The following is a 25,132-nucleotide window of genomic DNA, read 5'->3' as shown; positions in this document are numbered from 1 at the left end:
TGTAGTTGTCACTTCTGATCTCTTTGCACTCAAGGGACCTATTTAATATTTCTTGCAGGGCTGGTTTAATGGTCATGAACTTCTTCAGTTTTTGTTTGTCTGGGAAACTCTTGATCTCTCCTTCTATTCGAATGATTGCCTTGCTGGATAGAATATTCTTGGCTATAGATTTTCCCCATTTAGCCCTATGAATATATCATGTTACTCCCCTCCGGCTTGCCAAGCTTCTGTTGAGAAATCTCCAGCTAGCTTTATGGGTCTTTCCCTGTAACTTAAGGACTTCTTTTGTTTTGCTGCTTTTAAGATTTTTTTCTTTATCATTGTATTTTGTAAATTTAATCACAATATGTCTTGGTGTTAGTCTGCTTTTGTTGATTTTGATGGGAGTTCTCTGTACCTACTGGATTTGGATGTCTGTTTCCTTTCCCAGATTAGGGAAGTTTTCAGCTAAAATTTTGTCAAATAAACCTGTCTCCTTTACTTTCTCTTCTTGTGGGACTCCTGCCATATGTTAAGTGTTATACACTTAACTAATACCAAGTGTTATTACACTTGCTGGAGTCACTGAGTTTCCTAAGTCTGTTCTTGTATTACATAATTCTTCTTTACCTTTTTTGTTCAGATTCATTATTTTGTTTTCTATGTCACTAATTCATTTCTCTGCTTTCTCCAGCCTGCTGTTCATTGCATCAAGCCCATTTCTTGTTTATTGCATTCTTCTTCTCTGGGATTTATTTATTTATTTATTTATTTTATTTTTTACTCTCTGTCGTAAGAGTCATTAATGTCTTATATTCTTTTCTCAAGCCCAGTTAGTATCCTTATGATTGTTGCTTTCAATTCTCCATCAGGGATGTTACTTATATCTGTTTCGCTTAGATTTCTGGCCTTATCTTGTTCTCTCATTTGGGATAATTAGCTCCATCTTGGCATTTTGTCTAAGTCTCTGCCTTTTTCTACGTGTTAGAAAAGCCAGTTATGTCTCCTGCTCCTAAATGTAACAGCCTTACGAAGAAGAAATCATGTAGTGCTTAGGGCCTGGACTTTCAGGGAATGTGTCTCTCTGTGTGCTGTGTGAGCTCTGCTATTTTATTTTGATTGCTGTATCCTTTGGGCCAGTCTGCAGAGGCTGTCATTGTCTACTGTGGGCAGTGTTTGGTCTTTGGCCTAAATGTGGTGAGTTTTAATGAGGTATGCTCTGGTCTGCTTGTGAAACGAGAACTGACACCAACTCCATGAGAACTGAGACCCTGCAGAATTCTCTGGTTAGGAGACATGGTGTGGGCAGGGAGTTTTGCTGGTCTTCTGAGAGAGGATCCCACCACACTGGGACTGAGGCAAGCTTGACTGAAAAGGGCAGTCCCACCAGAGCACAGGGGGCTGAGTCTTGGTCTAAGTAGTTTAGGTAGCCAGTGCTGGTGGTGTGTTGCCTCCTGCTGGTGGTTCTGTGTTTATGCTGAGGGGTAGGGAGGGAAATAGTACTGTTCCCAAAGAGGCATCTCTGTGAATGCCGCCTCCCCTGGAAACTGAGTGCAAAACCTCCCCGCTGTGTGCTCCAGGTGTTCTTCAGACCAGTTTCCACTCTGTCTGCCACCAGGGTTGTTTGCTTGCCTTCTTTCCAGGAGCAGGCAGCACTTGGGGCTCAATCTCAGCCAAGCCCACTAACTCCAGGCCTAAGCCCTGCTGGTTGCAAGAACTCAAGTAATTCAGCCCCTCTCATTTTCCAAGCCAATGGAAAAGCCATTGTGTATTCCCCATGCTTTCCTCTCTCCTTCACCTTTCTTCATGTTCAGGACTCCCTCTCCTCTGCAGCAGCTGCAACAATCTGTTTCTCCCCTAAACCACATCTCCGCACTTCCTTCCTTTTCCCATCTGGCCTCTACTCTCCCTTTAGTTGTGAAATTTGTTCTGTCAGTCTTCAGGTCAATTTCTGGGTTATTTAGGATGATGTGAGTTATCTAGCTGTGTTCATGAGAGATGAGCCTAGACTCCTCCTACTCCTCCTCCATCTTAGGAAATTCTAATCACTTCTGTTCTGCCTATGTTTTCTTTAGGAGTTTTATGGTTTCAGGTCTTACATTCAAGTCTTTAATCCACTTTGAGTAAACTTTGTGTATGGTGTAAGAGAGTGGTCTAGTTCCATTCTTTTGCATGTAGTTGTCTAGTTTTCCCAGCACCGTTTATTAAAAAGATTGTCATTTTCCCATTTTATATTCTTGGCTTCTTTGTTGTAAAGTAATTGGCCATATATGTGTGGGTTTATTTCTGAGCTCTCTATTTAATTTCATTGATCTATGTGTCTGTTTTTATGCCAATACCATACTGTTTGGATGATTATAAATTTGTAGAATAGTTTGGAGTCATGGTGTGTGACACCTTCAGCTTTATTCTTTTTTCTCAAAATCATTTGGTCATTCAGGTCTTTTGTTCCAAATTTTAGATTTCTTTGTTTCTGTGAAACATGTCATTGAGATTTTGATAGGAATTTCAATGTATTTATAGATTGTGTAGCATGGACATTTTAACAATATTAATTCTTGCAATTCATGAATTTGGATTATTTTTCCATTTATTTATGTCATCTGAAGTTTCTTTCTCATCAGCATCTTGTAGTTTCAGTGTACAAGTCTTTTACCTCCTTGGTTAAATTTATTCCTAGGAATTTTATTCTTTGTGGTGCAATTATAAATGGAATTGTTTTCTGAATTTTTCTTTCTGCTAGTTCATTATTAATGAGAAATGTAACAGTCTTTTGAGTATTTGATTAGTATAATTGATTTTGTATCCTACAATTTTGCTGAATTTATTTACTGAATTCATTTTAACAGGTTTTAGTGGAGACTTTAGGTTTTAGTGGAGACTTTATGTATGGTATCGTGTCATCTACAAAGAGTAATAGTTTTACTTTTTCCTTACCATTTTGAACGCCTTTTTATTTCTTGTTCTTGTTTGATTATTGTGGCTAGGATTTTGAATAATATGTGAGTAAAAGTGGTAAGAGTGGGCATCAATGTCTTATTATTGATCTTAAGCTTTTCATCATTGAGTATGATGTTTGCTGTGAGTTTTTCAGTATGACTTTTATTATAGGGATGTATGTTCTGTCTATACCCACTTTAGGAGGGTTTTATGATAAATAAATGTTAAATTTTATCAAATGCTTTTTGTGTATCTGGAGATGATCATGATTTTTATTAATATCATGTGTCCCATAGATTTTGGATTTTTATATTTAGATTTCATAATCTCAATGTATTTTTCTTTAATTTACCCTTTGATTTCTTCATTGATTCATTGGTCATTCTGTAGTGCGTGTTTAATATCCACATATTTGTGATTTTTCCTGTTTTCCTCTTGAAATTGATTTCTAGTTTCATATCATGGTAGCAAAAAAGATGATTGATATGGTTTCATTCTTCTTAAATTTACTGAAACTTGTTTTGTGGCCTAACATGTGATTTATCCTAAAGAATGTTCCATGTGCATGCAAGAACAATGTATATCCCTGCTATTGGATAGAATGTTCTGTATACACCTATTAGGTCTATCTAGTCTAATGTCCTATTTAAAGCTTTTTTTTATTGATTTTTTTTTGTCTGGATGATTTATCCACTGATGTAAATGGGGTCATTAAAGTCCTTACTGTTCATGTGTTGCTGTCAGTGTCTTCCTCTAAATTTGTTAATATTTGCTTTATATATTAGGTGTTCCTATGTTGGTGCATAAATATTTATAAATGTTCTATCCTCTTGTTGGATTGACTTATTTGTCTTTATGTAACATCCTTCTTTTTTTTTTTTTTTTCCTTTATTACGGTCTTTGTTTTGAAGTCTGTTTTGTCAGATACAAGTATAGCTACACCAGCTTTCTTTCTGTTTTCACTTTCCTGGAATGAAAATTTTCATGGAATACTCTTTTTCCATCCCTTTGCTTTTACTCTGTTTATCCTTAGATTTGTATTTAGTGTCTTCAAGGTAACGTACAAATGTATCATTTTTTCATCCATTATCCATTCTTTGATTAGAGAATTTTTTTCACTAACATTTAGTTATTGATAGGTATGACTTATTGCCACATGTTTAGTTATTTTCTGGATGTTTTTGTAGTTCCTCTCCATTCCTTTCTTCTCTTGCTTTCTTCCATTGTGGTTTGGTGACTTTCTTTTGTGTTTTGTTTACATTCCTTTATCTTTAATGTATCTAATATAGGTTTTAGCTCCAAGGTTACCATAAGGTTCACATGTTTTAAATTGACAGAAACTTAAAGTTGAAGGTATTTTAAATCCCTGCATTTTTATTTTCCCATCAACACATTTTATGGTTTTGAAGTCATATTTTGCATTTTTAAAAAATTTGTACATCCCTTAACTAATTACTGTAATTATTGTTAATTTTACTACTTTTGTCTTTTAACTTTCATACTAGCTTTAAGAAGTCCCTTTAACATTTTTTATAATGCTGATTTAATGTTTACAAGATCCTTTAGCTTTTTCCTGCCTAGAAAACTTCATCTATCCATCAATTCTGAATGATAGTCTTACTGAGTAGAATATTTTTGGTTGGAAGTATTTCCCTTTCAGTACTTTGAATATATCATACTATTTTCTTCTGGTCTGCAATATATCTGCTGAAAATCATCTAATAGTCATATGAGGATTCTCTTGTATATAACAAGCTGTTTTTCTCTTACTTCTTTTAAGATTTTTTTCTTAATCTTTAACTTCTGACATTTTACTTATAACGTGTCTTGGTGTTGATACCTTTGGATTTATCTTCTTTGGAACTCTTTGTGCTTCCAGGACCTGGACATCTCTCTCCTTCCCCAAGATAGGTAAGTTTTGAAAGATTATTTCTTCAAATTTATTTCTGTCTCTCTTTTCCTTCTGGAACTCCCATAATGAAAATATTATTCTGCTTGATGTCCATAGGTCTCTTAAGCGACCTTCACTTATTTATTATTTTTTTGCTACACTCCTTAGGTGAGTTTCTCCACTGTCCCATCTTACAGATTACTGATCCATTCTTATCCTTCCTCTGGTCTACTGCTGAGTTCTTCTCATATATTCTTTCAGTGCAGTTACTGTATTCTTCAGTGCCATGATCTGTTTGGCACTTATATTTTCTATGTCTTTGTTGAAGTTTTCACCGTGCTCATTCATTCTTCTTTATGAATTCGGTGAGCATCTTTATGACAATTACTTTAAATTTTTTAACAGATAGATTACTTATCTGTGTTTCATTAAGGTCTTTCTCTGAAGTTTTGTTTTGTTCTTTTGTTTGAAGCATATTCCTCGTTTCCCCATTTTGCTTTACCCTTTATATTTGTTTCTGTGTATTATATGAAACAATGACTTCTTTCAGTTTTGAAGTAGTTTGTGAGCATCTCAACGTTGCCCTGAGCTTGGTTCTCCTGAACCTTTTTGATTGTCTCAGTAACCTGATTTTGTTGTTGTTTTGGCTTATTCATTCTTGATATGCTCCAATTATTGAGGGTGTGCCAAGACCTGTCAGTATACCAAAGAGAATGAACTCAGTCAGCACCTAGTTTCAACTGACTAAAGCAAAATTCTTAGGCATCAGTTTTTATTGTATATAAATATATATAGTCTCTGGGACCACAATTGTATACCCATCTATCTCCCGGGCTAGAAGATCTGGAGGTGTCCCCTGGTTGACAGTTGCAAAAATTGAAGTTCAGATGAATCTATGAGTGCCTTTCTGGAGATATCTGTAAGCTTTGGTGAATCCAAAGAAGGGTGCAAAGCCCATGGCTTTAGTGAGGGCAGTAAAGAGTAAAGGGCTGGGGACAGGGTACATCTGCAGCTTTAAAAATGCTAGAAAAGCATGCTTGGGCGGGCACATCCTTGGCTTTAATGAGTCTGTGTCCTCCCACACCCACCTGTGCTAGCAAGTTAGAGAGAGGGTAAAAATATGGTTATCAGTGCCTCCATCCTCAAAGAACATCCCAACTTGTTCCTCTGCCTCTGGTAGATATTAGCAAATAAATCTCCTTCACTTGTCTTTCAGCACCTCTCAAACTGCTTCCTTTGCACTGGTCCTGGGATGAGTGAGTCCAGGACTATCCCCTTGAAAGTGGTATCTGAGATTCTACAGTTCCTTGGGTCCCCTGAGTGTAAGCCCCATTGGTTTCTAAGGCTAGATGTTTAGGGAGCCTCATCTCTCTGGTGCAGATCCTAAAGGTTAGGATGCCTGATATGGAGTTCAACTCCTCACTCCTTAGGGAGAAACTCTGGACCCATGAAATCTCCTTCCTATTGTGTAGGTAGGATTTTGGGGAGACTGCATCTCTGCCTCTCCTACCTGTCTTGATGTGGTCCTTTTATTCCTTGTTGTGGAGAGAGCTGTTTAGCTAGTTTTTAGTTCTTTTACATTGTGAATTAGTCCACATATAGCTATAGATTTGGCGTGTCCATGAAAGGAAATGAATTCAGGGTCTTCCTATACCACAAACTTGGAACATCTGCCCCCCACCCCCCCACTAATCTCTTTGATGATACGGGAAACATTTTAGTGAAAGAAAGTTTATGGTGTTTTTATTATTTCTATAAGATAGAGTTACTACCTTTGATTAAATTTCTTACAGTTAGCAACTCAAATGCTTTTTCTCTTTAAATATGTTTATGTTTATAATTTCAGTTTTTAACACATCAATTCTTTTTGGTAATTTCTTGGGGCTTATATTGGATAGGATAAGAAATGATTATATGGTTCTAGCCTTGGTAGAAACAAAAATTACATACAGGAGAAAGATAATCTTTTTTTTTTAAGATTTATTTATTTACTCATGATAGATGTAGAGAGAGAAAGAGATAGGCATGAGACACAGGAGGACGGAGAAGCAGGCCCTACGCCAGGAGCCCAACGCGGGACTCGATCCCAGCACTCCAGGATCGCTCCCTGGGCCAAAGGCAGGCGCCAAACCACTGAGCCACCCAGGGATCCCCCAGAAAGATAATCTTTTAAACATTTCTATAAAAATGTATTTTATTGTCTTTGATTCTTTTTACTTTTCAGTGATCCAAAATTATCTTGCCAAAATGTTTTGTTTCTTTACATCAAAAAATAATTAAAATTCTATTAACCAAATATTTATTTAAAAATGTGTCTCATATTTTTTATGAAACTCCAGAAATCTGAAAATACAAACAGGATAATCTTCTCTATCATATTAATTTTAACAGCAATTCCTGAGTTTGTAACACAAGTGAATATTGCCTTGGAAGCCTTAAGTAAAAACTCTTTGGATATATTTGATGATGATCAATTTGTGGACATCTCAAAGAAGATCTACGATACAATTCATGATATCAGATGTTCAGTCATGATGATTCGAGTAAGTTTGCTTTGCTTTCCACTGAATTATTGCAATGCTCTTTGCCATCTGGAATGCTTGGAATGATTGCAAGAAATATTTTATTTCTATTTCATAATGTCAATGCTGAAATCCATTAGAACTTTAGAAATTCATATGTATCCCTGAAGTCAAATCTACTGTCACAAACAACACTTTCACTTATGTATTTGGTTATAACTTATGCAAATGAGCACATTTAACTGCTGTGTGTGCAGAAATGATAGGATTCCTTGTGTTCAGAATTCACTGAGGTGTCACATAGCATGATCAGGAGCCAAAGAAAAATACATAAAGTATTTTGCTTTCTTTTCTTGAATGGAAAGGACAGGATCTTTCTCATCACTGTATTGAAATTGGTAGGAAAATATGTCTAAAATAGGATGTTTCTAGGGCCAAACCCTCTCATACCAAATTATAGACTCAGACTATTCTGTAAGAAATTTCACTTGGAGCTGACAGGAACAACAAACACTTGAACTGTCCCAGTTTAGGAGTTGTCTATTTGGGAGAATATATGCCATCTTCTTAAGGGTGAAAGTGAGCCATTTATTGTGGGCATATATACTGCATACACAGAGACCAGGATTATTTGTTTTTACTTAAATGTTAATGTGGAGGGCTTTAAAAAAATTTATTTAAAAAACAGTGGAGGTTTTCTGGAAAATGCACTTAATGTAAATATATGGGGGTATTTTTATCAGGCAGACCCTGAGCCAAAGATTTGTGTTACCATTAGTCTATTTAAGAGAAAGTAAGACTGAAAAAATGAGGTAGGGAGGGGAAGTAAACCAGCAAAATGTAATTATGCATCATTACTGGAAACTAGGGCACAATCCTGCTGGGGAACTTTGGACAATCCTATAGAATGCTCCTCAGAATTACCTTACCTGAGGTGAGCAAAACCCAGTTTATCCACCTATTCATCCTTGATTAAAGGCTATTCCTCCTCAGAGGTTACTTCAGTCTCGTGGCCAAAAAAAGCAACCCTCAGGCAGAGTGGCAGGTGCTTGCAGTAAGAAGATTCAGTAGGAATGGTGAGTGTAATTTGTTAAGTATGAATAGAGTTTAATTTGAAAGCCTTCAGATTTAAGCATTAGTGAAACTATAAAGATGGAACTGGAAGTGCTGAGGATATATGGGCAGAGCACCAATAGTATCTGACTGGCTTGAATGTTACAGTTAGGTTACATGGAGAGATTCATAGAAATGGAGTCATTTGGGGATCTTGTAAGGAAAAGGGCCAACAAAAGTTGAAGACACTGACAGGGCAGATGAATGCTTATGAAAGAAATTCTAAGAGAAAATCTAAAGGTGTCAAGATATAGGATCTATCACTTCAGAGCATGGGAAAACCCAAGAGCAAACCAATAATACATGTAAGAGAGAAACTCACATATCTATTCATGAACATCCAGGAAGTATTTGTTCATATATAATTGAATACTGTGGCACTTACCAGTACTATGTCTGAGCTACAAAGTACCTTTTCAAATATTTTCTTCTAACAAAGGATTTTAAACCTTATCCATGTGGACTAGTGGATTAGTAATAATCCAAAACTGGGAAAATAGGTAGAACTGGGAGAGAAACATTGAGTGAAGACATATGAATTTCAGGAAATAGTTTTTCCAAGTAAAACACTTGCATTTCCAATATTCCTAGGTGAATATGTGAGAAGATGAAACCAGTGAAATAGCTTAGGTGCACCAGGGTAGGAAATGATTTTTTTTCCCTGAAAAACCTATCTAGGGATGAAAAAGTCTTGTAATTTCTCCCATTTGTATGTTTTAGTATTTAAAAATTTCCTTATTATCAAAATAGCTTACTGATTGCAAATCAAATTATCTTTCCATTATTTCCACATATCTTTCATATCCAGCAGTCTTCTGTAGGGCAAGATAACAACTTATTGTAATTATTTAACAGCCTAGAGGGCAGTAATTTCCCCCATACTCATCTCTTTCTCAAGGTACATACTTCAATTTATTTTAAACTTTTCCTCATAGGAGTAATTTAGTACTTTGTTTTCTTTACTAGTCCTTATTTAACTTTTCAACAAAATTCTCAAATGCGACTATCAAAAAGTAAACTCTAATTATAGCCTGTCCAAAGTCAAATAAAGTGGAAGACTTGTTCTTATGTTATTGCCAATAATATAGTCAACTGCTGTGAACTTATTTTTCTCCCTCTTAAACACCACGATTATTGGATAGACAGTGATTTCCTTTTATTTATTTGTTTTACCCTGTTGTTACCTGTATATTCTTCTCCATTTTGACTTGATATGTTTGCTTTTGGTCATAAATCCTTATCCTATAAAGTTTTTAATATTTTGAAATGATTTTTTCATATAATTTATCAGGTTATTTTTAAATTTGGTTGTGATTGTACCTAAATTAGCATCAATTAGAAACAAGAGATTATAATCTCTAGATTATAATCTAGATTACTAATCAAAATGTTGACTTATATTAACCCTTCCTCTGACTGTAATCTCTGCTAGACAGCTCCCCTTAAGGATCTTAGTGTCAGGGGATCTTAGAAGCTGACATTCCATCCAATGGAGAACATACTGGTAAGTGCATGGTTTAGTAAGAATGTCTTCTGAATTTTGAGGTAGAGCTATTCTTCTTTCAAACACACTTTATGACCTAAAGTAAATAAGTAAAATGTATTAGAAAGAGTTGCTGCACTTGAAACCATGCAGGTGAATCCAGGGACTCATGTGCCTGCACACCCAGTTCCTTAGGCAGCCTCTAGGGAAGCTTCTATGGAACTTCTACAAGGATTCCTTGGAGGATGATCCATAAATCTGCGTACTTAACTGCTAATTGGATTATATCTTGAAAATAGAAGTCTAACTCAGGTGCAATTAATGAAAATCTTTTTTTCCCCTTGAAGACTATCTCTTCATCATAGAAGATAATAAAATTGATCTGGTGTAATCTTCTCTTTATAAGGTCAAATTTAATGCTGACCGATATTCCAGTCTTAGAACTACGAAACATTTGATGCTTTTCCAAAGTACCTAAAGACTGTCAAGATTAAGGCAATATGTTTATAATTATGCAAGTTCAAGGAGGGCTAGGCTATGCTCTTGAGAGTGTCTGTGAATATTGTGGAATCCTTTGCTATGCCTGAATTTTCAAGAATACTCTCAGTGCTCTGAAACAATAAAATACTAACCTGAGATCAGTGCCTGAAATTTTACAAATAGTTTTATAAAAATACAATGGTATCTAACTAATATTTATTTTGGAGAATAATTATGTTAGTAACTGTTCAGATTGTTTTTAAAATTCCTACGCGAAAATTCTGTGAAATTTAATATTACTCTCTCCACTGGATTCAGCTTGTGGGCAAATAAGCTTATTGAACCTCACTCCTAACAACCCTAGGGAGAAGAGAGTGTTAAGTGTTTATTATTTTTTTGGTGTTTAATATCGATGTATAAATTTTACAATTTTTAAAAGTCCACAAAATAGTTAAGATTAAAGCAAGTCACAAATCTCACTAACCCTCAGTTTCTTCCTTTGTAAAACAAACTTTGTATTAAACCTACATCAAAAAATTATTATGCTGACAAAATGAGCTGATAGAAATGAAGTACTCAATAAATAGTAGTCTTTTATAAGAAAATAGCTATGATTGCTATTACCGTTATGAATAATGCTAGAACTACTGAAGCTGCTTATTACTTTTTTATATTTTGAAGAATATTACCTATAGAAGTTGTAGAATTGTGCCTGCAAGGCAACATGAAACTAAAGCCCAAAAAATACCTTAAAAGGTGAAGTTCTAAATAAATATATTTTTTCTAAAGTTTTGTTTTATAAAGGATATTTAATATGTTTATTGATTATCTTAATTATAGATTATTTATTTATTTATTTATTTATAGATTTTATTTATTCATGAGAAACACATAGAGAGAGGCAGAGACATAGGCAGAAGGAGAAGTAGGCTCCCTGCTGGGATCCTAAGGCAGAACTCAATCCCAGGACCTGGGGATCATGCCCTGAGCTGGACACAGATGCTCAACCACTGGGCCACCAGGAGTCACTGAATTATAGATTATTTAATTCAAAATTAATTCAAATTGTGTCTTTGAGCCTATATTACTTTAAGCTAGCATATAATCTATATATTGTTTTTATTAATGTCTTGAAATGTGCAAGGACTTGGTTCATCTTTTTGGGAAATGTGCTTAACCAGAAATAGATGTTAAAAAGGGCAACATAATTGAATTGTGAGAAAAATGGGTGGCCAGCAATGAAATGTTCTCAAAAAGAGGAAAAGATTCAGCAAAAATTCAGCCTTTCAAAAGGTATTCAGAATGTGGGCTTCATATATTTTTGTGTGAATTTTCATATGTGACTTATCAAAAGTACGTTTTCTAAACCAAATGTGAATATTTTCAGGACTACCACTAACAGATCTTCTTTGTTAGTTGTCTAACTTTATATTGCAGAGAACAAAAATATATTTTGGATATGTTACTTGCTGAAAGTTAATTTTTGAAGAAACAAAGGAAAATAAAATAAAAAACTATTTACATGGCCCAGTTTCCATGAACCATTTCTATATGAATCATTTACATGACCCTTATAAATGGAACACAGTTCAGTATATAACTTAAGCTTATATAGCCAGAAAAGCCATTTTTCTCTTTTACAAAAATAATTTATTGATTTTTTATTTTTTTTTTTTAAATCTTTTTTTTTTTTTTTAATTTATTTATGATAGTCACAGAGAGAGAGAGAGAGGCAGAGACACAGGCAGAGGGAGAAGCAGGCTCCATGCACCGGGAGCCTGACGTGGGATTCGATCCCGGGCCTCCAGGATCGCGCCCTGGGCCAAAGGCAGGCGCCAAACCGCTGCGCCACCCAGGGATCCCAATTTATTGATTTTTTAGAGAGAGAGAGTGCAATAGCAAGAATAGGGGGAGCATGGAGGGGCAGAGAGAGAGAGAATCTTAAGGAGGCTCCACACTCCAATGTGGAGTCCAATGCAGGACTCTATCTCACGACCCTGAGATCATGACCTGAGCCAAAATCAAGAGGCCAAGGCTTAACTGACTGAGCCACCCAGGTGTCTCAAAAAGCCTCTTTTTCTGATTCTACTGTACTTACAGGAGTTGATAAATTGCTTTCACTGGAATTATTTACAGTTTTCTTAATTTAGATTACTTCCACTGTCATAATTTCTTGGAATATTTTATTGTTCTCCATAACTTCTTTTCAACTAACCTCAAAAAATTATTTTTCATTATATGTCTTCTAGACCAAGCTGCTGTTTGTTTCTTTGAAGTCTCACACTCAAACTATAGAAGGAAAAGAATCTGATAGCGTCATTCACTAACTAATATAGATTGTTATCTTATACAACTATAATTCTATTGAATTAAGTTCACAAATGAAATCATGAGAAGAATTTTGTGCAAAACCAAGACATGTGTTCAAGTATCAGTTTTATGTGTTATCATTTAGTTTGTTACTTTACATGATATTAGTTTCTTTACTCTAGAGGGAAAGACTAGAAACTCTAGTTTCTTTACTCTAGAGGGAAAGACTGGAAACAAAGTGAGAATGTCCGTGCTCCAGTGCAATGAATATTGTAGATGTCCTAGCCAGTACAGTATATCAAGAAACAACATAAAAAGTATTCATATTATAAGGAAAAAGTAAAACTGTCTTTATTTGCAAATTATATGTTGAACTACATTGAAAATCCTTTAAAAACGTTACAACAGAAAAAAACCCACCCTAGTAGAACTGGTAAGTGAACTTAGGAAAAGGTAAAGAAATAAAAAGATAAGGGCAAAATTAATGAAATAATAAAAATATAATAGAGAAATACAATGAAACTCAATATATGTATTTCTATTTAATCACAACTAAAAATTAGAAAACATATTTTAAAACTAAAATATATTAGCATCAAAAATAACAAAATAAACTTATTGATATGTTTAACATACCTACAAGATTTATACTTTTGAAATTATGAAATATTACTAAGAAAACAGAAATTTGGAGAGATTTATCATATTCTTAGAGTGAAAGACTCAATATTATTAAGGTGTCAAGAATATTCAAATTCTTTTTATTTTTTAAGGATTTTATTTATTTATTCATAGAGACACAAAGAGAGAGGCAGAGACATAGGCAGAGGGAGAAGCAGGCTCCCCACAAGGAACCTGATGCAGGACTCAATCCCAGACCCCCAGATCACACTCTGAGCCAAAGACAGACGCTCAACTGCTGAGCCACCCAGGTGTCCCAAGAATCTTCACATTCATTCACAAATTTAATGCTGTCCTAAACAAATTCTCACTAGACTTTTATTATGAAAATCTATAATCTAAGGTAGTTACTTGAATGTATACACATTTGTCAAAATTTATCAAACTATACTCTTAAAATGGCAGGTAAACTACATGGAAAAAGTTGATTTAAAAAATAAAGAATGTTTTACCCAATAGTCAACACCTGAGAAATCAGGTAATTTTATTTAGATAAAGTCTTATCAAATGTATTAATTAGGACTAATTTAAAAGGCCTGCCTAAACCACTGAAAATGCTGACATCTAGAATATTATAATAAAATGAACACTTTTCAAATTTATAAGTGATTATTTGTCAAATATTTCTAATGTATGGGTCCTCTTTTGTTGATTTTTTGGGAAGAATTTATTTATTCATGAAAGACACACAGAGAGAGGCAGAGACATAGGTGCTTGGTGTTTGAGCATGGTTGAGCATCTGCTTTGGCTCAGGTCGTGATCCCAGGGTCCTGGGATGGAGTCCCACATTGGGCTCCCCACAGGGAGCTTGCTTCTCCCTCTGCTTGTGCCTCTGCCTCTTTCTGTGTGCCTCTCATGAATAAATAAATTAAATATTAAAAAAATAAATTATGTATTATCTCAGATCCGGGGGTAGCAAACTTATGGCCTTTGGCTGCATTTAGTTGACCATCTTATTTTGTATGGCCTATGGGCTAAGAATGATTTTAATATTTTAAGTAGTTGAAAAATTCAAGAGAAGAATAATATATTCTGACATGCAAAAGTTATATGAAATTCTAATTTTAGGAACCACACCAATAGACACCTCTTTGCACTATAATAGCAAGGTTGAGTAATGGCTAGAGAAACTATGGCTCACAAAACGTAAAACATTTACTGCTTGGCTCATTACAAAAAAAATGTTATTGACCCTTGTCAATAGATAATCTATTTTGGCTTTTAACTAACACTTAAAAAAAAAAACTTACTTATTTACTCATAAGAGACACACAGAGAGAAGCAGACATAGGCAAAGGGAGAGGCAGGCTCTCTGTAGGGAGCCTGATGCAGGGATCATGCCTTAAGGCAAAGGCAACACTCAACCACTGAGCCACCAAGTGCCCATCTTTACTAAAGTCTTGACTGGGTTTTCCAATGATCCAGTTGCCCCTTTACTAGTTTTCCTGCATAAATCCAATCATCCAAAATATTTGAATATTAGAACTGTCTTTCCTTTAAAATTCCTTGAGTCATGTGACCACCCAGTGCAACTTCTGCTAATCCTTTTTATTTTTCCCATAGTAGGGTCCCAGGCACTTTTCTCCACCCTCTTTTCCACTGTCATCGTTTTTATTCTTCTGGGTGCTCTCAGTTTTTTACATTTTCTTTTGCAGGTCAAACTATCTGTGCTTTTTTCTTTGCAAACTTTGTACTAATGCCCTGTGACTTTGCAAAGAGTGCTTTAGTTTCTAGGATTCTCCAAAGACTGTAAGGATTTTTTTGCATTCCCTCTTAGTATTTTGCATCATTTTTTCAGCAGGTAAAATTAAACCTGACCTGTGATTTTTATACACTTAGAAATTTGATTTTTGAGGTTTGCGGGGTGTTGTAATTCATCAACTTCATTCAACCACTTCACTTTTTCTCTTTTTTATGATTTATTTGAGAGAGAGTGCAAGCATGAGTTGAGGGAAGGGAAAAAGGGAGAGAGTCTTCAAGCAGACTCCTTGCTGATCATAGAGTCTGACCTGGGGCTCCATCTCCATGACCCAAGAGATAATTGCCTGAGCCAAAACCGAGAATTGGATGCTTAACTGACTGAGCCACCCAGGTGCCCTTATTTTATCTTTTCTTATGTTATAGTAGTAACAATTTTTCTAAGGATTATTGGATTAAAAATGAATTTTCATAAAATAAGTACTTGGTAAGTGACTTTAACATCCAGGAATTTAGGGTGAGTATATGCTTTATTTTCCTTAGGACACATTTGTATTATACTCCCCTTTACTCTCACACATGTCCAATTTGAATGATAAAGTGTCATGTTCATCTAGTTACTAGGCCCTGATTATACTGCTTGAGGCCCTGTGGTGAATCACCTCCACCCACTGGGTGATGCCCACAGTGTTGAGGTACTAATGATCACATTTCGTTATCAAGCCCATTTTTCCAACCCTAGGGAGCATTTTGTCTCCATAGGCCTAACTGCTATCAAATGTTAGTTTCCTCTCTTCATGCTCTGTGAATCCTTTGTTGACTGTGGAGAATCTATTCAGGCACCGTTTCAAATTTATTTAATGTACAGAGACTACTACCTTTTCATTTTTTCAGTGTTAAGCAAATTTCCTGAATTCATCTTAGTCATCCACTCTTCGCTCTCACAGGAGTCTTGTCAGGGAATCCCAGTTAAAACATTCTGTCCTTTTTGGGAAGTGATATGACTACTTTATAATAACAGAACCAGTTTGTAAAGAAGCCAGCTACCAGAGGGCTTTCTGAAAGAATTTAATAAAAGATCTGTAGCAAAGTAAATTTAACTTTATATGCAAATTTAAATCAAGCATTAGTAGGAAGAATTCTGTAGTGAGGCTCTTGCTATTTCCTTTGAAAATAAAGAGTTTAAGGTAAGGTAAAACAGAACTCCCTGCTAGTACTGGTCAACAAGAGATGAAATTTTATGAGCTCAGCATGCTTAATGGCCTTCTTCGTGTATATACCATTTGAGGAGACTTGAGTAAGGCAACATAAGTGACTAGAGCAGGAAAGAGTGTTCATTGAGAAACATGCTGGTTAAGCTATGAAGCAGCTCTAGCTAGTGATCTCTGTTGCTCATTCTGAGAGAAAGATGTTCAGCTTGAAGTCATTCTGGATCGTCTTCATTTGCCAGAAGATCAAAGCCACTGGACTGGCAAGAGAGCCCATGGTTGAGAAGGGCTCTGAGGCAGACTAATCCTGCACTCAGAGAACTCTATGCAAGTGCTGCTCAGAGCCTTTGACTCAAGATGCCTGAACATAAGGAGTCAAGAATCCCTCTTTGAAAACACTTTCAAGGGCAATGGCTAGCCCTGTGAATAGAAGAATGGCCTAGCAAAGAGGTTTAGTTGTCAAATCATAAGGCATTTTTTTGTTTATTTTTGAGATGTTTATTACTAAATGACATTTTATTAATTTTAAATAAATTTGAATTAGTAATTAAGTTAGTAAATTTATATTAGGTATTAAATCCAATAATATATTTTTATTACTTTATATTTTGTTTTTAGCCTAAAAACTTACAGGGTACTGATTGTTTAGCCTAGAATAAGATGTTTGGCTATTTACTACATTTCAAAAGTAACTTCTGCTCAGTAAACCTTCTAGAGAAGAATCTGAAAAATACCATTTATAAAATGATGACTTAGAAAATTTATGTTGGCATGCCTAATAGAAAAAAGGGATATTGAGAATTTTATATTTCCAGTATCCAGTTTATTTTCAGTAAATGATGTAGTTTCAAAGAGAGAAAATATTCCAGAGACTGATAGCAAAATGTCTGTAAATGAAATAAGGCATTTGAGGTCACACTCTGATAAGGGTAAGTAACAAGTTAAAATCTGGGGTCTTAGGGCACCTGGTCCAGAACATTTCCCTTTATCTCAGGAGAAGGAAATAGCCCCGTGTTTTTACACAACAGGAGCCCTTCTATGCCACTGACTTCCCTTTGTTGATGGGCCAGTTATAAACACATAAATTCCCCAAATTACTTTTTGGGTAGTTTGTTGAAGAATACCTAACCTATAATGCTCCTCTCTGCTACCTCAAATTCAGACATATTGCCCTTCTTCTGTTCCTTGTATTGCCAGATGTGCCACACTTTCTGGCATCTTTATACTTCCTGTATTTTGTAACCAGATGCTTTCTCCAATAACTTGCACAGCAGACTTGTTCAGTCAGGTCTGATCCATAATTACTTTTATATTATCCTGTACGGATCCAGAGAAGGAAAGAGCATCTCTCACTTCAGCCACTCTGTCTTCTCTCCCAAGTTTATGTTTACATAGTGTTTATCATGACAAATGACATATTATGTCTCTTGTCTATTTATTGTGTGTCTCCTCAAAAAAAAAAAAAAAAAGGTAGGCTTTATGAAAAAGGTGCTTTTTAGACCTTTACAATGAAATCAGATTTTAGGCTTTTTTACAATTAAATAAAGTGATTGATTTAGTTGTCAAATTTGTCACTTGTTTGAAACATAGTCACTGGACCTCAAGGAATTAATGGCAAGAAAAAAATTACTTTGTTCTATTTTATATTACAAAAAGTGACAGACACTAAGAAACTACCTTGATAAATACTTTCACAAAGAATTAAAATTCACTTGATCTTTGGTTTAAGATAGTTTTAAAAGTACCAAAGATTCTACTATGGATTTTACTTTGTGGCCACAAATGGATAGACATGTCTGTGTTCCTCTCACTACAAACTTCTATAAAATGAATATATAGTTGTTTTATTTTTTTATTTTTATTTTTTTCTAAGATTTTTTAAATTTATTTATTCATGAGAGATACAGAGAGAGAGAGAGGCAGAGACACAGGCAGAGGGAGAAGCAGGCTCCATGCAGGGAGCCTGATGCAGGACTCGATCCCAGGTCTCCAGGATCTCACCCTGAGCTGCAGGGCACTAAACCGCTGCACCACCGGGGCTGCCCTATAGTTGTTTTAAAAGTCTTTCATGTTACCTTGTTCAGGTGACAAGATTCCTTCTTAAAGATGATGATAATTGTAGAGTAGCTCCATGAGACTTCTGGATTGTATGCACTGGCTGTTGGGTTGTGGAAGAAAGAGAATGGAGTTTGTGGAACTTGCTGAAGTGTATTTTACACACATAATCCTCCATTATCAGACCCTTGGTATTAGAGGTTCTGAAAAGTCACAAAATTATCCACAAATTTAGTAATTTAAAATATGTTTTATATTGTCTTATATTGCACTGTTTGGAAAAGAAATCAGAAATTTAATTAAAGTCATAAAATATAGCAATAGACTATAACAAAAATTATTTCTAACCTTTAAAAATGGCTGTAAAATACATTGTAATGAGTCCACAGTGGTCTATTTACTAAAAAAATATGAAAATAAAACCAGGGATTTTTGCATATCTTCTATTAAAACCAAAATGAGTGATCTAGGAATAAATTTAGACTACCTGCTTAACAAATTTTATATCAACAATACATTTATACAAGCTTAGCTCTTCCAAAAGATTTTGCAAATTTAACTCCGGGAAGACAACCCAATTTTAGGTTTGCCTCACAGTCATCCATCTTCAAGGAAATTCCCCTTCTTTTGAATATCATTGTGACCCTGAGTAAATCAGATCATTTCTCAAGTTTGGATTTGCGTTTGTAAAATAAGGAAAACAAACATACTGGCCTAGCAATATTGTTGATCTGAGTTTGAGCGGGATAACATATGCGCAACACTAAACTAAGTTTTCTAGGATGTTGTAAATGCTCACTGAATTTGTTTTAGTATTACAGTGTAGCAATACAAAGAATTTGTTATGTGTATTAGTCAAAATAACAAATTCTATCTTCTCTAACACAACCACACACATCCCAGTAGATTATTTCATTGATCATTTATTTATCATTTATACTTTTTTCTGATGTTAGCCAGTTTTCCTGAATAAGTCTCTACTAGGTAATGACTCAGTGATTCAGGATTTTCCAATCTTTTTACACTGTCATCTTTATAATGTGGCCTCCACTGTCACTGGAGAAAGGGAAGAGACAGTGGATGATTGATTAAGAAGTTTCATATGACCATACCTCAATGTGGCATAATTCTCTATACTTCCCATTGGTCAATACTCAGTCAAATGAGACCCAAGTAAACGACAAAGGAGCAGGTAAATGTGTTCTTCCTTTATGTCTAAGGAGAATAAATGTGACTAGTGAACACCTAATCATTCCTTGTCACACCCTTTGTTCCAGTTATTACTGCTGTGCAACAAATTATCTTAAACTCATTGGCATTAAACAACCACCACTATATTATGTTCACAGATTCTATGGGTCAAGAATTCAGAAAGGGCATAGGCTTGTTCACTCACATATCTGATATCTGAACTCAATACAGAAAGACTATGGAAAACTACATTTAGCATTCGTGGCTTGGCTTTCTCAGAGCATGACAGCTTCCAGATAGTTGTTTGTTTCTTGTTTTTTTTTTTTTTTTAATATATTTTTGCATGGCATATCAGAAATCCAAGGATAAATGTTGTGGCCAACAAAGCGTGTACAATATTTCCTTTTCTATCTGATCTCCAAAATCATGCACTGTCATTTCTGTCATAATTTATTGCTTATAAACAAGTCAAAAGCTTCTCCAACTCCAGAGGAGGTAACAAGAGCTTCACCTTTCAGTGGAAGAAGTATAAAGGTCAAAAGGAACATACAGGATGGGAAATAATATTGAGCCCATCTTTGGAAAACATAACGTTGCTCCACTTATTATAATGCTCATCATTGTCACTGTCATTATTACTACTAATTTTTTACTGATTAACTTTGTTACCATAAGTTAGCTTTAACAGCTTACTGCTTTTAAGTAGGAAAATAAATCAGTGGAAAAATTGCTAAAATGTTGCAGATAATCATTTGTTTAGTAATAACTTTTGGGGATTTCTCATTCATAAACTGTTCTAGTTAATAGAATATAATATTTTATAATAGAATAATAATATTTAAATTACCACATTTTAATGTCTTCTATAACTGTATTCATTGCCTATTTAAGATGTTAAGCTATATAAAGTCTTTCTGATACCTCTCTCTAAAAAGTTCCCTCAAAATAATAATAACTAGAAAGTACAAGATAGGATAAGTCGAATTTCTTTTTTTTAAATGTTTTATTTTATTTTATTTTTAAAAAATATTTTATTTATTCATGAGACAGAGAGAGAGAGAGAGAGAAGCAGAGACACAGGCAGAGGGGGAAGCAGGCTCCCTGCAGGGAGCCCAACATGGGATTCGATCCTGGGTCTCCAGGATCACACCCTGGGCCGAAGGTGGTGCTAAACCACTGGGCCACTGGGCTGCCCAATAAATCGATTTCAATTTTAAAAAGTCTTGAAAAGTGTCTGTAGAATATAAAATTGTCATGAACTTAGGTGACAAAGAATGAAGAAAGCATCACATTAAGGAATGATTTTCTACCTGTTATATAGTCTCCTCAGTCAACCTCTGGAAAGATAATTGAGTACCTTCTGTCTCCTAAGCACTGTGCTAGTTTTAAGAATACACACGAGGGAAGCATGATCCCTATTCCTAATTAACTAGTATTCTCATGAAATAAGGAGAAATGTGAGCAAATGATACGGATTTATAGTAGTAAGTGCTATGATAAAAGCATATAGAATCATCAAGGCAATTAAGAGTTTTTAATTCTGTCATGGAGAAGATTATGCAAAGATGTAATAATTTGGTGACATTTGAGTTGGCTTTGTTGTATGGATAGGAGTTGTATGGTTGGAATTGTGGTTTAGGATATTTGAAAGGAAATAGAAGTAAAGGCGTGTTTAGAGAATTATAATTAGGCCAGAGTGCCTGGACTCCAGTGTATAGGTGGGGAAAGACTGGGTAATAAAAAGAATCCAGCTTATTAATATATTTTATGCCATGTCAAAGATACATAACTTTGACAAATGTCAAGAGGAACAGAATCACTAGGCTTGGCACAGAATATTCAGGATTCATTCCATGGGGTTGGATGGGGGAGTATCTTCCTCCTCCCCTGCCACAGCCATCCACTGCAAGCTCCTAATGTTTGAAAATTGAGTTTCTTTTGGCAATAGAGAAAGTAGAAATTAGTGATTGGTTAGACAACAAACAATCCTTTACATTATATTGACTATTATAAGAGAGAAGGAATTTTAATCACATGCTAATTTACTATTTATGTCTCACTAAATAAATTGATCAAGTGTAATTTTCAGGGATTGCTCTTCCTTGGGATCTGAAACCTCTTCAAAAGGGATTTTGGAAGAATAATAAAGATAATGGCAATAATGATGATGATGATGATGATGATGATGATAATAATAATAATAATAATAATAATAATAGAAAATAAGTGTTGTCTTTGGAACCAGCCAGCAGTTTTGTATTTGAAATGAGCTAAAGCCAAGCATATGCCAACAGTATTTCTAACTGCCTAACTCCCTTGTAGGAGATTTAGGAAATCAGACTGACAGTCAGGCATGCTCACCACTGGAGCAGCCAAGGTGAAGGGATTGAAGTGCTATCTTGCCAGCTTCAGAGACTCATTGAGTCTGTTCCAGAATATAACATGCCACTGATTACTGAGGATTTTGGTGTTAAATTGACGGAAGAAATTGCTAATCAAAATTCAAGTGGGAGATGTAAATGCAAAAAGATATGAACTCACCAATTAATGCACAGAGAATCATTTTCTCCTTCAGATGCCTTGTTTCGTTATTAAATCTGAAGCTTTACACATTAGCTTCAAAAGAACCACATCAATCAGAGGTTGAAAGACAGTGTGTTATGCTGTGATGAGCACTGGATTAGAAATTGGAAGACCTTGATCTTGGTCTCAGCTACTTTATATAGTAGCTGAGGAGTCCTGATTTCCTACCTTAAGCATATTGTTATTCAGTTTCCTAATGCATAAGAGGAGATAATCACACCTGTCTTCTTATAATCACACATTTTACGGGGTCCTTCCTTCCTCCTTTCCTTCTCTCTCATTCTTTGAGCTATTCATTGAATTATTTTGGTTCATTTATTTTGATATGTTTTTATTGAATACCCACTATCTACCAATACGTTTGTCTGGTATTTAGGCATATACAGATAGATAAAATATGGAAGATCTTTACTCACTTGGAGTTTATATTCTAGTGAAGAGAGAAGTAAACAATTAAAGAAAGATATTGGCAAGGCAGTTATGATGGATGATATGAAAGAAGTAAGCAGGATGATGTGATGGAGAGAAAACTGTCAAACGGATAGCAACATTTTAAATACAGTAGTCAGGGAAAACCTCTCCGAGGAGATCAAATTTGACTTAATATGAATCAGGATGATTCAGCAATTTTAAGATGGAAGAGTGTTGCAGGCAGACTTGAATAAATGCAAAGATGAGAAGATAGGGGAAACCCTGGTTACATCTGAAGAACAAGAATGAGGCACTGTGTTTAAACTTAGTGAAGGGAGGAAGAGTAGTGATATAATATTATTTTAGAGAGTTAGAGAATAGATTATTTTGGCTATTTCAGATACATAAATAGTTTGGATTTTATTCCAAAGTATTGATGACTATTAAAATATTTCTAACATGTGAATGGCATGATCCTATTTGCATTTTTTTAAGACTCTGTTTATTTATTCATAGAGACACAGAGAGAAGCAGAGACACAGGCAGAGAGAGAAGCAGGCCCCCTACAGGAAGCCTGACATGGGACTCGATCCCAGGTCTCCAGAATCACACCCCAGGCTGCAAGTGGTGCTAAACCGCTGCACCACCGGGGCTACCCTCCTATTTGTATTTTAAGAAGTTCTCTCTTGCTTTTGTTGACTGGTGACTTTCCAAAAGACCTCTAAAATGTGTTTATCAAGCAAAACTAAGTTCATTAGACTTAGAGTAGTAAATGGTCTTACTAGTATCTCAAAATGGGGAAATTAGGTGAGGCTTTTTATATCATTTTAAGGCCTGTGCTGAGTGATTTTATTTTATTTTATTTTATTTTATTTTATTTTATTTTATTTTATTTTATTTATTTATTTATTCAATCGTTCATTCATTCATTCATTCATTCATAAAAGACACAGAAAGAGAGGCAGAGACATAGGCAGAGGGAGAAACAGGCTCCATGCAGGAAGCCCGATGTGGGACTTGATCCCAGGACTCCAGGATCACACCCTGAGACAAACAAAGGCAGATGCTCAACTGCTGAGCCATCCAGGCATCCCATGCTGAGTGATTTTAAAGTGCACTTTCCAGAGGAAAAACTGGTTGGGATTTGGTGATACAGTATATATATTTGGATGGGAGAACATGGTGAATTGAAGATCTTGAAATGAATATAGATGAACTTGTTAGTCTTGATGATTTAACAGGTTAGCTGGCTCAGTTTCTCTTCCAGGAACAGGTATTTCCTAGAAAAAGCAGTTCGGTTATTTTTGCTTAATCTTAGTATTATGGAGACAGGAATAAAAAAGTCTTCCAGTCCCATTATTGTTTAGCACAAGAGCAGAGAATTCTGTTGTTTTCTCACTAGTCCATGGAAAATATGTTGTTGGGGATGGGACTGGCAAGAGAAGAAGTGAGAATATCACATAGGAGTCTGTGGTAGTCTTCTAAGGTAAGAGATTCTGTTGATGTAGATTAGCTCTACACTGTTCAGTGCAATAGTTGCATGTGGCTATTGAACACTAGAAACTTGGTAGTGTGAATTGAGATGTGCTACATGAGTGTAAAACCCACAACAGCTTTTGAACACTTAGCAATAAAAAAAGAATAGAATATATCATCTATTTTTTATATGTGGCAAATTGACACTAGTAATATATTTTAACCAAGTATATCCAAAATACAAACTTAACATTTTTTTTAAAGATTTTTTAATTTATTCATGAGAGACAGAGAGAGAGAGGCAGAGACATAGGCAGAGGGAGAAGCAGGCTCCTCATAGGGAGCCCAATGTGGGACTTGATTTCGGATCCTGGATCCTGGAATCACGCCCTGAGCCTAAAGCAAATGCTCAACCGCTGAGCCACTCAAGCATCCCAACTTAACATGTTTTAATTTTTATTTATTTTATTAGTGTGACTGCTAGGGAACTTAAAATTGCATATGCTGCTTGCATTATATTTATATTGGACAGTTGGATTAGAGAGTTGGTAAAAGAGGTGGACATATTTGAAACTTATTTTGGAGATAAAATATACCAAATTTGCTGGAAATAAATGTGAAATTAAAGGAAAATGTAGAAAGAAATTTGCCTCTTGGATGTCTTGTTTTGGGTCATTGTGTGGATGGGTGACTTAATGAGCTGGTGGAAAAGAAACCAATTTGGGGTAGAAGTTTAATTACATTTTAGTGGGCTCATTAGATATTAAATTTGCTTATTTTATAGATACATAGGTCACTGGATATTTGATTTGGGAACTTAGAATAAATTTGATCTATTATAGAAATATGTTTTCCCTTAGCATAAAACATAACTCACCTTTGGAGAGAGTATATTAGAAAAGAAAAATATATATATATATATCTATGGGAACAAACACATTTAAAATTCAAGCTGAGGAGGAGTAGATAGCAAAGGAAACTGACAAGAAGTAACAGGAAAAATGAGAAGAAAATCAAGAGTGCTGAGTCAGGGACACCTGGGTGGCTCAGCGGTTGAGCTTTTGCCTTGGGCCCAAGGGTTATCCCAGGTTCCGGGATCCGGGATCAAGTC

General features: G+C 35.2%; 1 protein-coding gene across 6 annotated transcripts in view; it reads left to right on the top strand.

The window, feature by feature from the left end:
- CTNNA3 (catenin alpha 3) overlaps window positions 1–25,132 on the top strand; it is a 1,674,060-nt gene that overhangs the window by 1,353,030 nt on the left and 295,898 nt on the right. For all 6 annotated transcript variants that reach the window (XM_072756138.1, XM_072756135.1, XM_072756140.1 and 3 more), the window contains one exon: window positions 7,202–7,353. In XM_072756138.1, the coding sequence (XP_072612239.1) occupies window positions 7,202–7,353 (152 nt within the window). The remainder of the gene's footprint in view (window positions 1–7,201; window positions 7,354–25,132) is intronic.

The sequence above is a fragment of the Vulpes vulpes genome, chromosome 4 (assembly GCF_048418805.1).
Source record: "Vulpes vulpes isolate BD-2025 chromosome 4, VulVul3, whole genome shotgun sequence".
Taxonomy (NCBI): domain Eukaryota; kingdom Metazoa; phylum Chordata; class Mammalia; order Carnivora; family Canidae; genus Vulpes; species Vulpes vulpes.
Note: the sequence above shows the minus strand (reverse complement) of the source record. Positions and strands in the feature narration are given on the sequence as shown.